Consider the following 16454-nt stretch of genomic DNA (forward strand, 5'->3'; position numbering starts at 1 on the left):
TGGTACTATTGGATTCCTGCATTGTAACAGTACATAAGAATCCACTGTAGACAATATTGTAGATGCCATATTGCAACCTTTTCAGTTACTACTATATGTGACCAATTGAAGAAAATATACTGTGTGTAACTTAGTTTCATTACTTACTCTAGTAATGAAATGTCTGCAAGCAAACAACCAAATTTAGAAAGGACCAAGGTCTCCAAGCTAATATATGGCTCCACCTGGCACCATCTGTGATAAATACAAGTAGTCTTAAACTGGAGTATAAAACAACGTATAATACCTGATACTGAGAAGAGGCCTTGTTTTATGAACTTGTACATCACACATTGGGCAGTACTTGTTGGTCTCCAGGTAACGGACAATGCAAGTTTTACAAACTAAAAAAAAGAAGAAGAAAACATTGGTAGAAAAGGGGAGTCACACAGAAAAATGAATCTGAATTTATGAAATGAAAAGATATCCAAACCTGGATCAAATTTGGCCTTACTATGAAGCAAAGAAATGGTTACTCAAGCTAGCTAGAAAATCATCTGGAGTCAAAAATATTTCCAGGGTTCCAGTTTTTGTATATTAGTCATAGACAAAAGGAATCCTTTGTCTGATTTTTTTTAAATGCAGAACAACAAAGATAGAAACTTGACATGCATTGTAGGGTAGGAATAAAAATTGTCTATTCAAATCCAATCAAGTGGTTGATTCATTAACCATATGCCAGTCCCAAACCCAGATAAATGGGAGGGTTATGGAAAGCATTGGTGAACATCCTGGTTAAAAAGAAAAAAGAAAGAAACCTCACCAGAACACTTTATGGCAATAAATTAACATGACTCGGGCATGGATACCAATAGTGGAATGTCCAGGCTGGATAGTAGCGTGCAAGCTACTGGAGAAAAGCAAGGACCAGCTTTTAGTAAGTTTTCATGGCATTGTTGAATTTTGGTCTTTGTGAAGTCCAAAAATTGATGATGCCCATAACAAAAGAGGTTGCCTACACTGTACAAAGTTATATCAAATTGGAATATGGAATGTTATAGACATGTCCCTTGGGAAACTCAAAATTATAAATAAAGAAATGATTAAAATGAACATAGACATCCTTGGCATCAGTGACTTACACTGATCAGACAGTGATGAATTCAAATCAGTAGAGTTTATGTTTTATTTTTCTGAAAATGATATCATCAGATGAAAAGAAATTGCATTCTACATAAACAGACAAGTGGTTAAATGTGTTGAGAATCACAGAGCATATGGTGATCACATATCTATCCATATTTGAGGCAAATCATTCAATATCACTATACTATGCTCCAACTGTAGACTCAGATGATGATGAAAGTGGACTTTTTTACAGTGAACTTCAATGTGCTCTTAAGCATTATGGGTTAAGCAAGGGTTGGACTAGGAAACCTCCAAGGATCATTCCAACTCTGTTATTCTGAGGACCACTTACACTTTTCACTTTTGAAACAATGATTTTACTAGCCTTCCCAAAATCACACAATCTCTTTTGCTAAGAATATACGCACATTTGCTATAAATCTGAATGAGAAATTGTACTCCAGTGGATGAGTGTGTAATACTAACTTCACATCTCAAGAGTTTTTGAAGGCATCTTTAGACTACTTGCTCTTCATAAAATAGAGGTTTATTTATATCAATAATAGACATTTAACCGTATTCAGACATACATCAAATATATGATCAAATATATAAAGCATTAAATAATAAGAAGCAGGGATATCTGATATTGTGCTAAGTGATTACTTTTCCTTCCTCTTTTCTTATTCACTGGTGACTAACTGGCAAGTAGCATTAAATGCTTAAGATGAAAGCTCAGACTTACTGTAACTAAATCTTGCCTCATAATTTTAACTATGAATATCTTGTCAATAGGAATCTTCAGCCTATTAGCCTTTTGTCTAAGTCATCTTTCATTGCATTAGAATAATATCTTACTGTTTTAACTGTCACTCATGTCCAGACTTGCTAACAAAATTATCTTTATTGGGCAGTAAAGATGAAGAATACTTTGAAAATCAGGGAAATCAAGGTTACCAGGACAATCTGAAGAATGGGAGATTAGCTATCATGTAGTGAAGGGAATTTGTGTTCTGAGTGGACAACATGATTATCCTGCGCATTTGAAATGGACCTTCATCAACGAGAAAGTTCAGAGATTCTGTCAAGTTCAAACAGGGAAATTTCTTATTTGATACTTACATGAATGTAAGCATTCCACAATAGTTGTGGCATCTATAAAGTAGCCTCCACATAAGGCACACATTAAGTGAGGGTTCAGCTCTGTGATTTTTATCCTGGTGGTTCTGTGCATCCTGATGAATTCAGGCAATTGTCTCTGGAAAAAAAGAAAGAAAGAATAACACAAAAGTAAACCAAATAGCCTCACTCATCCTGAGAGGATAATGGTTTGGCAGAAATTTCACTTTACAAACTGATAGACAACAGGCTGCAATACTGAAAATAATAACTGTTATCCCATAGACAGTGATTATTTACTATGACAAGATTTTGTCATAGTAGGCAAGGATTATCTGATGTTGGACTAAGAAAAAGCTTTCATCTTTTCCACATAATCTTTGACTAGTGCTATCAGATAAAACATGGAAAGGACAAAGTCATTCCCAGCATCCAGAGGGCCTTAGATGTCACACGTCTGTCACACTATTCCTATAAGTACAGAAGTTCTGTCAGCTTTTCTCAAAACCAAATTCTTTTTTCAATTAATAAAGTCCCATTTCTCTTCACAAAAAGGAAACCCAGATGCCTAATAAAATTCATGAAGCCAAATTCTACGCACAGAAACATCATTTATAAAAAATTATAAAATTTGGTGATTATTTTGAAACGCTAACGTAACAGACAATTTATTTATTTTATTAGGCACTTGTATCTGCTGTTCATTACTTATTTCATTTAGCTACATGTACCTTATTATTTCATCAAATAGACTCAGGCTATCTACCATAAACTTTTCAATGAATGTTTACATAAATACAGCAACATAAAGAAACTAATACCAGATACGCAAAATGCATAAGAATAGTTGCCATTTATTTATCTGTAATAATCTTTATATTATTTTGATAGCTACTTTAAGCACTCACACAAGTAGAAATGCAGGATATAAACTGAATAAAATTTAACAATACATAATTATATAAACTGTTTGAAAATAACCAATTAAAATATCAATAAAGGTGAAAAGACCATACCACGGGAAGACAAATCAGTTCCAAGTCATAAAGGCATGCTTAAATAAGACCAGTTTACTTGTGGGCCAAAAATCAACAATTGGTACAAAGTTAGACAAGTGCCTCTTAATGCTTTGTTTCCAAATTTGGACAGAACACTATGCAAACGTTTATTTTATTATATCATAAATTTATTCCCATCAAATTCAGAAAAGAGAAAACATATCCCTGCACTTGCACAAGACCAGATTGCAGAAGGTGGTATTTCAAGAAAATTAATTTATAGGTAAAAAAATTAGGTAGTAAAGATGCAAATTTTCTTCAGAAACACAAAATAGCAAACTCATAACTCTTTAAGCCTATATATCAGGTGCTGCCATATAGTCTATAGTCGTGATGGTGAACCTATGGCACATGCGTAGCCATACTAGTGGGCACGCGAGCTCAACTCCGGCGTGCATGAGTGCGCTGACCAGCTGATTTTTGGGCCTTCTGGGCCCACCAGAATTAGGGAAACAGGTTGATTCCAACATTGAGGGATGAAAATTCAGCCCTCAACATTGAATTTGGATCATTAGTCCTTCTGCAGGAATTAGTGGGAGGACAGATTTGTTTATTTATATCCCAGTGCTTTTGTTTTTATTATCTTTACAAATAATTCAAGGCCACAAACATATCCAATTCCTATTTTCTCCACAGCAGCAACCAACCCCTGTGAGTGGGTTGGGCTGAAAGAGTGATTGGCCCAAAGTTACCCAACTGGAAATTGAATTCATGGTTTATCACTTTCTAGTCCTGGTGCCTTAACCACTAGATCTTTAACTATAGATATATAGATTTCTACCTCTATCCATTTTCCTGATCTTATCTCCTTTTCCACCTCAGTATATGTTAAATACCATCCCTTAAATTGGCTACAAGGAGAGATTTTTGCTATTCATGGATCAGTGGCACTTTCAAGATAGCTTAGTGTGCAACTTCCAGGTTACTGCCTTGTACTAAACCTACAAATGTAATAGTCCTCTCTTTTTAAGGTCAGAAGAGAAAATGGAAGAGTTATCAGATACAAAAACAAATGCACAGAAGGTAAGCATCTAATTACATACTTGAGAAAGATTTTGGGTATCATAATAGTGGCACTGAGAAAGCTCAAACTTCTTTATTATCCTGTGCCTCATCTTTTTCAGGGTTCCAATTAACACTGAGTTTTTACCATCCCACAATCGAGGAAAATAGTGATGCAGTTAAATAATACCATAACTCAGAATTTATATAAAGGCTATTTAAAGTAGATTGGAGGGAGAAAAAGAAAGTCGGGGGCAGAGAGCCTGGAGATGTAGACCAGGAGTTCTCCGCCCCAGGCCATGGATTGGCACCAGTCCATGGCATGCCAGCAACCAGGCCAAGCAAACAAGTGAAGCCCCATCTGTGGGATGCAGGCAGCATGAGAAACCATGCCCCCTCCAGTCTGCAGAAAAGTCTCTCTCCATGGAACTGGTCCCATGGGGATCTGCTTATATAGACCTTCTGGTGGGAAAATATTTAATCAATTTCTGCAGCAGAAATTTCTAAACTAGTAGGTAGAATAGATATCAGCCATGTTGTTGGCTTGAACCTCAGCTGGGTTGTTTTCCCCAGAGCAAATTATCAATAAATCATGCTGGAACAAGGAAGATTTTCAGCTGTTTATTTCTGCAGAAACAGTCTCATGCTTGGGACAAAGATCAAGCCCACTGCATAAAAGCTCAGAGCTCTATAAAAAACTTCCTTTGTTGTTTACAACATGTCAATCTATGTGATTTCTTTCACAACTTTAGTGTTTACACTTGATTGATTACATCTGTCTTTTTTTAATATGTTTACGTTTTATGTGATTCTTTGCAAATTTCATACTCAGATCAGATTTTGAATATCAGACAGTGGATTTTAAATAACAAGCAGCTTTCTGGATCTATTCCTCGCTTCTTTTCAAATGTGGAAGAAATTCTGACTGAGGGATTGGCAGTTATATCTTGGCATGGTAATTAGAAAGCAGAAGAGAAACAGGAAAGGAGAAGGAGGGGAAGCAAGGAGGCATTTTTTAAAGACTCCAAAAGCATGGGATAAGAAAATCTCCCCTCACTGTATTTAACTAATCTTCACTCACTTTTAAATAAGATAGATGAACTGCTCCTTTTAAATAGGAACAACTCAGATTTTCTAACTCAGTGACCCTCTGCTTCATGGAAACATGGCTGAACGATTTGATTAATGCTCACTGCTTGCAAATCCTAGGATTTCAGATGCAAAGAGCAGATAGAATTGCAAATTGCAATCCGGTAAAAAGAAGGGAGGAGGTATCTGCTTTTATATTAACAACAAATGGTGTGAAAATGTCACTACACTATAGAAATTTTGTGATGTGGACTTAGAGACACTATTCACCATACCCTATTATTACCCTATATTATTTGCATACCCTATTATTCCCCCCCACACAAGTTTTCTTCATTCATCCTAGTTGTAACCACATACCACCCAAGCTTGCATAAACAAGGCATTGCAAACCTTAACTGACCAAATCCTGTGGGCTGAACAGAGATATCCAGAGTCCCTACTCATTGTATTAGCAGATTTTTTTAACAGTGCTAACCTAAATCATGAGCTGCTAAGAAACATTCATTATGTCTCTTAGCAAGAATATTTTAGACTACTGCTGCTCTATAATAAAAGATGCGTATCGCTCTCTACCAAGAATGGCTGTGGGACACTCTGATCACTCTATGATTCATCTTGTACCTGTTTATAGACAAAAACTTAAAATCATAAAACCAATAGTTAATACAGTGAAATCTTGGACTGAAAAGACAAAGTTAAAGCTACAGGCTTGCCTCAACTGCACAAACTGGAATGTTTTTGAAGCTGCCTCAATGGATTTGGATGAACTCAAAGACACTGTGACATACATTAGCTTTTGTGAGGACTTATATGTGTGCCAACCAAAACTTTATGCATCTACAGTAATAAAAAAAACTTGGTTCACAGCTAAGCTGAAACATCTATGCCATGCCAAAGAGGAAGGCTACAGGAAGAGAGATAGAATGCTGTACAATCAGGCCAGGAATGTATTAATATGAAAGATCTGGGCAGCAAAAAGAAGCTACTCTGGAAATCTGAGGATTCAGTTCTGCACAAATGAACCAGCAAACGTGTGGAAAAGACTGAAGAATATCACTGGCTACAGCATACCTCCTCCCTAGTGGAAGAGAATCAGAAACTGGCAGATGACCTGAATGTATTCTACTATAGGTTTGAGAGGAGACCACTGCCAACTATTGCTACTCTCCATCTCAGATACATCATCTAAGTCTCAGACTGGAAGTGACGTCGTGGCGCTACCAGTCACAAGGGAACAGAGCTCTCCGACCCTGCGCTGGCTTCTTTTTGTTTGTAAGCTCTGAAAAGAGCCAAAAACCTCCTTGGAGGGGAGGTGAAGCTAAGGAGGAGCGTCCTGGGAGGTTCCAGGGGAGATGGCAACTCTCCTGTAGAGCCCTGGGGCTTTTTCCTCTATGCCAGTGGTTCTCAACCTTCCTAATGCCACGACCCTTTAATACAGTTCCTCATGTTGTAGTGACCCCCAACCAGGGGTGGGTTCTAAATTTTTTTACTACTGGTTCTGTGGGCGTGGCTTATTTTGTGGGCATGGCTAGGAGGTCATGTGACTGGGTGGGTGTGGCTAGCTGGTCATGTGACCAGGTGGCCATGGCTATGTGTATAGGGACTACTCAGAGGGCTGAAAAAAGTCATTTCTGACAGGTCCTCACACTTTTGACTGGTCCTCACACTTATGACCATCCTCACATTTATGCCCATGCAGCATTCTTAACAACCATGTCACTCATTTCACAACTGCTTCTTTTCACATGGTGATAAGATAGGACAAAAAACGTAAAATGTGAGGATAGTCGTAAATTCGAGATCTGGTCAAAAGTGCGAGGACCAGTCAAAAATTACTTTTTCAGCCCTCTGAGTAGTCCATATACACAAAAGGACTACCCAGAGGGCTGAAAAAAGTGATTTCTGACAGGTCCTCCCACTTTTGGCTGGTCTTCGCACTTATGACTGGTCATCATTTATGCCCATTGTAGCATTCTTAACAACCATGTCACTCATTTCACAACTGCTTCTCTTCACCATGGTGACAAGATAGGGCAAAAATGTAAAATGTGAGGACAGTCGTAAGTTCGAGGACTGGTCAAAAGTACGAGGACCAGTCAGAAATAAATTTTCAGCCCTCTGAGTAGTCCATATGCATAAAAGGATACAGCAATAGAGAGGGATGAAGGAAGGGAAGGGAAATTAGAGTAGGAGTGAGGGTAAGAGAGGGAGGAAGAGAGGAGGAGAAGGAGAAAGGAAGAGGAAGTAGGGAGGAGAAGAAGAGGGGGAGGAAGAGAAAGTAAGAAGGAAAGAAAAGAGAGAGATGGTAGGTTTGAGGAGAAAGATTGCTGTACAATAAAAAAGATGAAAGGGAAGAAAGCCAACCCCAAACAAATATAAAGATATTAAGATAAAGAATGAATTGTTAAACTTTAAAGAATAGAAGAGAACAAATATGAATAAATAACAATAATTAGAAACACACATACAAACATACAATGTATTTTCTTTGAACAGAGTATTTGGCCGGTTCACAAATTTAAACAGTGTTTAGTCATTTCAATTAAATTTACAATTTCTATATTTCCTTTTTCCCATATTTATTCCTCATCTATTTTTGTAAAAAACCAATATTACCCTTCATCCTCATCTCTAATCTTAATCAAATTCAATTTTTCCCTTCTATTCTATATTATACCCCTTCCCATTGTCATCTATTTTTATATCCATCCTCACATTGGTTAATTATGTAATATTACAATTGTTTAATATAAATTCAACATTTTAATATAAATCAATTAGTTATATAATTACCTTTTTTGTATATTAATCAATATGAACATAAATATTCCAATTATTTCCATGCAATCCAATTTCTTACAAATCAATTAATTATATTTACCAATAATAATAAACCAAATAATTTCCTCCATATATTCCTCCAAACCACAACTTAACCATTTCTGCTTTCAACACAATATACAATTAATAGTATCTCAATTATTACAATTCCCTAGTTAAATAGAGCTTTTTTTCTTTTGTGTTTTAAAATCTTGAACTCTCCTCTTTTTCCTAAAGAGGAACTACCTCCTTAGGGAAAACTACCTTTTCACTAAAGATAGTTTGCACCTACCTTTTTTGGTGAGGAAAAAGAAAAGAAATCTACCTGCCTAATTTTCCAATGTTGCAGCAACAGCAAAGCCAACAGCCTGCTTTACTTTCAGTTTTGTTTTTCAGCATAGCTAGGGGAAAAAAACTGCTCCAGCAAGCAAACAAGCAGCAGAGCCCTGAGCAAAACAGCTGAGAGCAAATCAGCTGAGAGTCGGGAGCCGATCTAATCAAGGGCTAATTAGCTTATGCTGAAGCTCCGCGGGCCAATAAAATTACAAAAAAACACCGAACCATTTGTTAAATTGCTGGCTCGCCCGCCCCTCGCCCACCACTATTTATTGGCAATAAATAGTGGTGTGGAGGGGCGGGGCAAGCCAGCAATTTAACAAAGGGTTTGGCTCCTAGAACTGGCAGAATCCCACCACTGGCTATAGGGCGGCCCTTTGAAACCCCGCGGCAAGAATTTAAACAGTTTTTTTTCCTCTAGCCATCAGCTGGGACTCAGGAGGCAGCAATAGATTGGGAGTGGGCTGGGTAAGTGCACGGCCAGGGATCCAACAGAGCAGAGAGTGAGGATGAGTGAAGGCGTGGGGGGGGACGAAAGAGGGCTTTGGCGACCCCTGTGAAATGGCCGTTCGACCCCCAAAGGTGTCACGACCCCCAGGTTGAGAACCACTGCTCTATGCCACGATGAGAGAAGAGGCAACCTAAGATGGCTGCCACAAAGCCAGAGACAGCTTTACTTCTAAGAAGAGTGCTGGAACAGAATTGGTGAACAGTGTCTGGAACTGGGTGAGAAGAATCCTTTTTATTTAAAGTGTAACCGCAAAAGAATATTCAGGAAGAAAGACTCATAATTAATTTAAAAGTGGCAACTACCTAGCTATTTTGAGTAAAATTTATTTTGAAATGGAAGAGAAAAGAATTAAAAGAAGAAAATAGAAAATCTGTTAAAATACAGAAGACTGGATTTTCAAATTGGACAGGAACTGGCGTTGGATAGACATTTTAAAATGCTGGAGCTATTTATATAAAAAGCTAATACTACACTTAAACTTTGGAATATTACACTAAAATTGGATAAAGAAGATTAAGACTGAAATCTGACTTAAGAGTGCCACCTGCAGTCAAAGGAAGGTACAACATACCCCCAAAATTCTGGAAAGATTTGGCTTGTGGAGATTCAAATGCAAGATTAAAAATACTTTATTACTAAAAAAAAGACCCCTAAAATCTTCAAAATAAGATGGACTTGGCAGAGGGATCTATGAAGGTTCCACTTTTGGACTACTAGAAGAATGGGTTGATTTAATTTTGGGATACAAAGAGTCTTGGACTTGGATATTGAATCATCTGAGAAATGATTTTAGGTTGGAAAATAAGATTGGACTGCTAAACAAAAAGAAACAAACAAATAAAAATAAGTAATGAGTGGAATTTGGGAGGAAATTAATCCAGGATGTTAAAGATACTTTGACAAGAAGATGTGAGGAGATAATGAATAAAATGCAGAGAATAGATAAAAAGTTGGAAATTATGACACAAAAGACAAGGAGAAATCAGGATGCTCAGGAAGAGGAGTTAACTGAAAGAACAGCTGGAAAAGCAGAACAGACAAAACAACAAGTAAGAAGACACAACAAAAAGGAGATAAAAATAAAAATAAGAATGATTGATGAAATAAACCCAGGGGAGAGCATTTTAAGGGAAGTTAAACAGGAACTGGAACTGCAGGAAGGCTTTTTTTGGGGAGAGAAACAAGGTAAGAATAGATAATTTGAAACTTAAACAATGGAATAGGGCAGAGAAGGGAGAAATATTTAAGAGGATTGGCCAAGTAGCAGAAGCAGGTAGAGACGATCCAAGAGAGGAACATGGAAGACAGCTAAGAAACGGGAAATCGAAGCTTTAAAGCAGATGGGAGATGATGGGTAAAAAAGGGAATATTTCTTAAAAATAATAATGAGATAAGTTAAAATAGGGTTGGAAGTTTGAGAAAGAAGGATTAATACAATATATATTTTCAAGGTGAATTAAAAAACTATACTCTTAATATTGATAATTCTGAATATATTTGAATAATATGGTGAGGGCTATAAGAATAACATACAGAAATATTGAATAAGCAAAAATTGAAGACTATAACCTAATATAAATATGGGTATTATCAGTATAACTATATAAATTTGTTAAAATGTAACAAATATGATTATTAATATTCTATCTATAGTAAAAGGAAGGATATGTAGAATCTGATTCGCATGAAAACAATAGATTAAACATGTGTATTATTATATTGGAATTAGTTGTCAAATACAACTAAGATTAACGTTGCTTTATTTGTAAAAATATGATTAGAAAGGAGATATTTTTTAAATATGACAGTGCCATGATAAAAAAATTAGAAAGGGGATAAATAATGGTAGATTATAATTCAATCTTGAATTATATAAGTTTTTTAAACACAAATATGATTATTGGTATTGCTTTTGTAGCAAAACGAGTGATATCAAGAATATGAAGACTGGCATAAAAAAATAATATATTGAAATATTGAATAATTAAGGAATGATTATAATTCAACAAAATGTGTATTATTACTAAAAGTTTATAAGATTGTTAATTGTATTAAATATGAAGAATATTGTATTATTTGTACTAACATGTAAGACACTCTGGTCCCAAGCTGTTCACACAACGATATGTTTGTAGAAAAATAAAATAAAAAATAAATTATTTAAAAAATAAAAAACTTTTTTAAAAAAACTACTAAGTCTCCTACACCCAACTCCATATATCTGGTGATCACAGAAAAAGATGTGTGAGGTCTATTTCACAAACAAAAAGGACCAGACAGGGTAACTCCCTCTTGCTTGAAAATCTGTGCCCCCCCCCCGCATCTTTACCTGCCTCTTTAATAAATCACTGGAGATGTGTTATGTCCCTTCTTGCTTCAAATTCTCTATTATCATTCTGGGCCCAAGAAACCCTCCATCAATGAGTTGAATGACTACAGACCAGTAGCTCTGACATCTGTAGTTATGAAAACCTTGGTAAGGTTAGTGTTGGCCCACCTGAAAGCCATCACAGATCTGCTGCTAGACCTCTTGCAATCTGCTTATTGTGCAAATCGGGTGGGTTCTACTTACCTTTACTACTGGTTCGCAACGGGATCATGTGTGCGCCATGGTGTGGCTTGGTGGGTGGCAGGGGAAGGATACTGCAAAATCTCCATTTCCACCCCACTCCAGGGGAAATAGGATCCTGTAAAATTTCCATTCCCATCCCACTCCAGGGGAAGGATACTGCAAAATCCTCATTCCTACCCCACTCTGGGGCCAACCAGAGGTCGTATCTGCCAGTTCTCCAAACTACTCAAAATTTCCGCTACCGGTTCTCCATAACCTGTCAGAACCTGCTGGATTTCACTCCTGATCTGCCCCCCTGCTTATCCTGCTCCTTCCCTTCCCATCTTTTAGCTAGGGTTCTGTGTTTATTTATTTTTATTATTTAGCTCCTATTGTGTACAGATAGTCCTCAATTTATTACCATAATTGAGCCCAAAATTTCTTTTGCCAAGCAAGACACTTATTTATGTGAGCTTTTCCCCATTTTATGACCTTTCTAGCCACAGTTATTAAGTGAATCAAGTTGTTAAATTAGTAACACGGTTAGATGAATCTGACTTCCCCATTGATTTTGCTTGTCAGAAGGTCATAAAAGGTAATTGCATGATCCTGGGACATTGCAACCATTATAAATAAAAGTTGTTGAATTTTGATCATGTGACCCTGGGGGTGCTGCACTGGCTGTAATGTGAAAAATGGTTAAAAGTCACCTTTTCCTGTGCCGTTGAACAGTCACTAAATGAATGACTGCAAGTTGAGGATTACCTGTACACATTTTGTAAAATTATCCCTTTAATGTTGTAAACCTGTGGTATGTTGGGTGGTCAATAAATTTAATACAATCAATAAATACCTTGTCATGTAACATAAAGCTGCTGGGCTGAGTTTTGCAATAAGGAAGAAAAATCATAAGAGTTTAGCACAGTTGTAGTAACGCATACCAGTCCCATGAGGTGGGAATTTCCTAGATAAGCTGGCTCCTATATCCTGGTAGTATATTAAATGCAAGTAGCTCTAAAGCAAGACTTGGATAGTGCATTACATTTCTACTTTGACACAGGAATGTATTTATTCAATGACTGGAATGCTTTCTGAGCCTAAAGTTATTCAAAAGATTTTTCATTTGTTTTCAGAAAGATCATAATAGCCCATGGAAACCCTATTAAATTTTGTACCTGCCACTGTTTTTTCTCCTGATCATATGCCATGAAAGATAAAGAATGAAACTCAAAATGAACAATGAAATCCAGTAAGTGTCTCCTTATAAGCCATTTAGAGTTTTAAAGGTGTCTAATTTCACATGAAATCACACCACACCCATTTTTTCCCCTCAGGAGCCAGCATTGAATCAATGCTGGATTTTCAGTGCAAGGCAGATGATTGCTGATAAAACCTTAAGTGCAAAGCTCTCTTGGGAACAACACAGCAGATAAGCAACAAGACAGGGTAGAGAGGAGTTGAGAAGATAAAAAGTATGCCTCCCTCCCCTTCCAGCGATTGCTTCCCTGAGGTTGCTTAGGTCTTTTTGAGAGAAGCAACCACCTTTCCTAATAGTAGCAGCTATAGGAAAGGAAATTTACAAGGAACTTGAAATTCAGAATTGTGTTTTGAAAATAAAAGAAGGCTGAAAGTCAAGCAGATTTATTGCAATCCTTTTTTTATTAGAGTGGGAAGTACTGCTCAAGTACAATAGATTTGGAAAAATTGGTTCAGGGCTCTGCTTTTAATGACATGAGAGCAACAAAAAAAAAATGATTTGTGTCTTAATCAGAACACCAACCTGCATCTCACTAGAAATTGTTTGCCTTCCTTTCCCTGTTCCAAGGAAAAGGAAACAAATTCAGTACACACATTTAACAATAACTTGTCACCTCCTTTATAGTAGCAAGGAGTTCCCCAAGCCCACGCTTTATTAGATCTTAATTCATTAGGCAAAAGCATGTCAAACATCATATCTTTTCCTTTTCAGGCATAACAAGAAAGTATAGTTTAATGTAAAAACCACTTTGCAAAGTACTAAATCTTCAGATAATAGTTTCAGATCTAGTTGTTAGCTAGAGTAAGTTTTGACATTTTATTTAAGGAAGCAGAGAAGTTTTGTTTGCTTTGGTCTCTTCCTTGCACTCAACAGATTGTTCACAGATGGAAAAGTGGTACAAGATTTAAGATACTGTTATTTTCAGCAGCACTATTATATTGAAGCACATTCTCATTTGTAAGATTGATTACAATAACTATGTTCCTGTGTCTGCAATAGAAGATTATTTAGATGTTATTGCCTATTGTCATACTTGACGGTGCCTTTTTCTTTTCTATATTTGTTGGTGCCTCTTTCTTTCTATACTTAGTGAGATGTTTTCCTTTCTAATTTAATTCAATTTTACTTGTTTGTTTTGTGATGGGGGCCCTGCAGCTGGCTATTTGGGACTCATGAGAAATGTTTTTCATGAGGACTCTGTTAGAGCCTTTTAAATATTTTAACTATAAATATATTGCTAAATGAGTTTCAGACACTCAGTATTGTTATTAATTTATCATGCCATCAATGCATAGAACTATATTTTGCAAATTTACATTAATTAATTAATTAATGATACATGGGGAGGGAGTAAATTTCTGTGCCAGATTCATTTTTATCTAGTCCCCTTGTGGTCACCCGAAACTGGCTGAATCTTCTGTTCCCAAGTGCAAAATGTTAAAAAGTTATGATATTTATGTAGTTACTTACTAAGCACGTGTAAATTATATTAAAGTAACCAAAATATCTTTACAATCCCCAAGGCATGTCACAAGTTTTGAGTATCCCTAATGTTTGGAAGTTGAAAGTTGAAAAATTTGACACACCCTAAATTGGCCAATAGGTCATAATGCTTTTCAACTGTTTCTTTCTGCAGAACAAAGGGCCTTATACTTAGGACAAAAATGCAGTATCAATCTCCCTGATTAAATGTTCGCTCAAACCTTTATGTAAAAATTTTGTGTTGTTTGCAACATGCAAATCTATGTGATTTCTATCACAAGGTAAGTGTTCATTAGATCTGTCCTTTTTTTGGTACAAAATTACATTTGTCATGTTTATTAAACAGACCCAAAACTAACAAACTACAGGCATGCAGCTAAAAACTCCTGACAATGGTAGAATTAGGAATTAATCATCTAGAATTAATCAAATTATACAGAAACATTAGGAAGTGAAAGTTTCTTAATTTTACCATCGTCAGGAGTTTTTAACTGCATGCCTGTAGTTCGTTCGTTTGCAAGGAAGCTGGGAAAGAAAGGAGAAGTTTAAAAATTTAATCAGTTCTAACTTTTAATGACTTGTTTCTGGATAATTTGATTAATTCCTAGTTGATTTGGTGTTTAAAATATTGAGATCTTTTCTTATGAATGGGATTATTCATAAGAATGAGTTAACTATAGAAGTTACCACTTTTGTTGCTGCTTCTTCTAATAGGGACTTTTCCTATTAAAGGATTTCTTTGTTTCAATATTCTTTATCGTTTATATATTCTTAAACTGTCACCAAACTTTCAGTATTGTCTGTGAAGAACTAACCAGTTCTGTAGATTACAGTTGCTGTTTAGATTCTGAATCAATTGTATCTGTTAACCCTGAAGCCATCTTTGGAGAGTCACAATGAGGCTTGCTGGAGCTGTGGGAAAGGGAGAGGGGAGTAGAGATAGCAAAGGGGATATGCAGCCAAAATGACATTCTTTCTCCTGGGAACCAAGGACACTGGATGGGAGGCATCCAGGAGGCATGTGATGGTTGTGTGTAATGTGGGAAAGAACTTTGGATTTGAACTAGGTGGGGGAAAACCCACGGGTCTTCAGATTCGGATTTTCACCAGCTATGCCAATATGACATGCCTAATAAATCTATACTTTGAGGAACCCTGCCTTAGAGTCATGATTTCCTATGGGCTGTTACTTGGACCCCTGGCATTATCTAGACTAACCTTTTCTGGACTAAGTGGCCAAAGCGAATGCACATATGCACACCCGAACCCCCGTGCATGTGCCCCGCCCCCCACGCATATGCACACAGTCGCCCCGAACATGCCCTGCCCCTGTGCAACTGCACGTGGGCCCCCCACATTCATCCCACCCATCCCGCACGTGCCCCACTCCCAACGCATGCATGGCAGAGACCCAAAGACCAGCTGGCTGGTGGGAGGTGCATACACATGTGTGGCAGAGCTGAACGCAATGGCTCACGTGCCCACAGAGAGGGCACTGCGTGCCATCTCTGGCACGTGTGCCACTGATACGCCATCACGGATCTAGGTAAACTAATAGCTGCCTGAGGAATTCTGGGAGTTGAAGTCCACAAGTCTTAAAGTTGGCAAGATTGGAGACCCCTGCTCTAATGTATGTCTAGCCTGAGAACAAAAGACTGCCATTACTTTTTTCAAGTTTCAAGTTTATTAGATTTCTATACTGCCCTTCTCCTGAAGGACTCAGGGCAGTGTACAGACATATTAAAACACATAGATTTATAAAATTTAAAACCAATTAAAATTGAATATAAAAATTTGCCCACGAATTAAAACACACATACACCCATTTTAAAATTCGTACTAGGCCAGTCCGGCTTGCTGAAACAGAAGGGTCTTAAGGGTGCGGCGAAAAGTGCGCAGGTCGGGGCTAAGACGAAGCTCTAGGGGCAGCTCATTCCAGAAGGCTGGTGCCCCTACAGAGAAGGGTCTCCCCCTGGATGTCACCAGTCGGCATTGTTTGGCCGATGGCACCCTGAGGAGCCCCTCTCTGTGGGAGCGTATTGGCCGGTGGGAAGTTGTTGATGGCAGAAGGCGGTCTCGTATATACCCCAGTCCTAAGCCATGGAGGGCTTTTGTGGC

General features: G+C 37.3%; 1 protein-coding gene across 7 annotated transcripts in view; it reads right to left on the bottom strand.

Moving 5' to 3' along the window:
- The window catches only part of PCGF2 (polycomb group ring finger 2), a 57118-nt gene that overhangs the window by 25716 nt on the left and 14948 nt on the right, over positions 1-16454 (bottom strand). For all 7 annotated transcript variants that reach the window (XM_034416232.3, XM_034416231.3, XM_034416230.3 and 4 more), the window contains exons 2-3: positions 2230-2365; positions 287-383 (exon numbers count right to left, since the gene is read on the bottom strand). In XM_034416232.3, the coding sequence (XP_034272123.1) occupies positions 287-383; positions 2230-2341 (209 nt within the window). In that variant the 5' untranslated portion in view covers positions 2342-2365. The remainder of the gene's footprint in view (positions 1-286; positions 384-2229; positions 2366-16454) is intronic.

The sequence above is a fragment of the Pantherophis guttatus genome, chromosome 4, assembly GCF_059756535.1.
Source record: "Pantherophis guttatus breed Tessera chromosome 4, ASM5975653v1, whole genome shotgun sequence".
NCBI lineage: Eukaryota > Metazoa > Chordata > Lepidosauria > Squamata > Colubridae > Pantherophis > Pantherophis guttatus.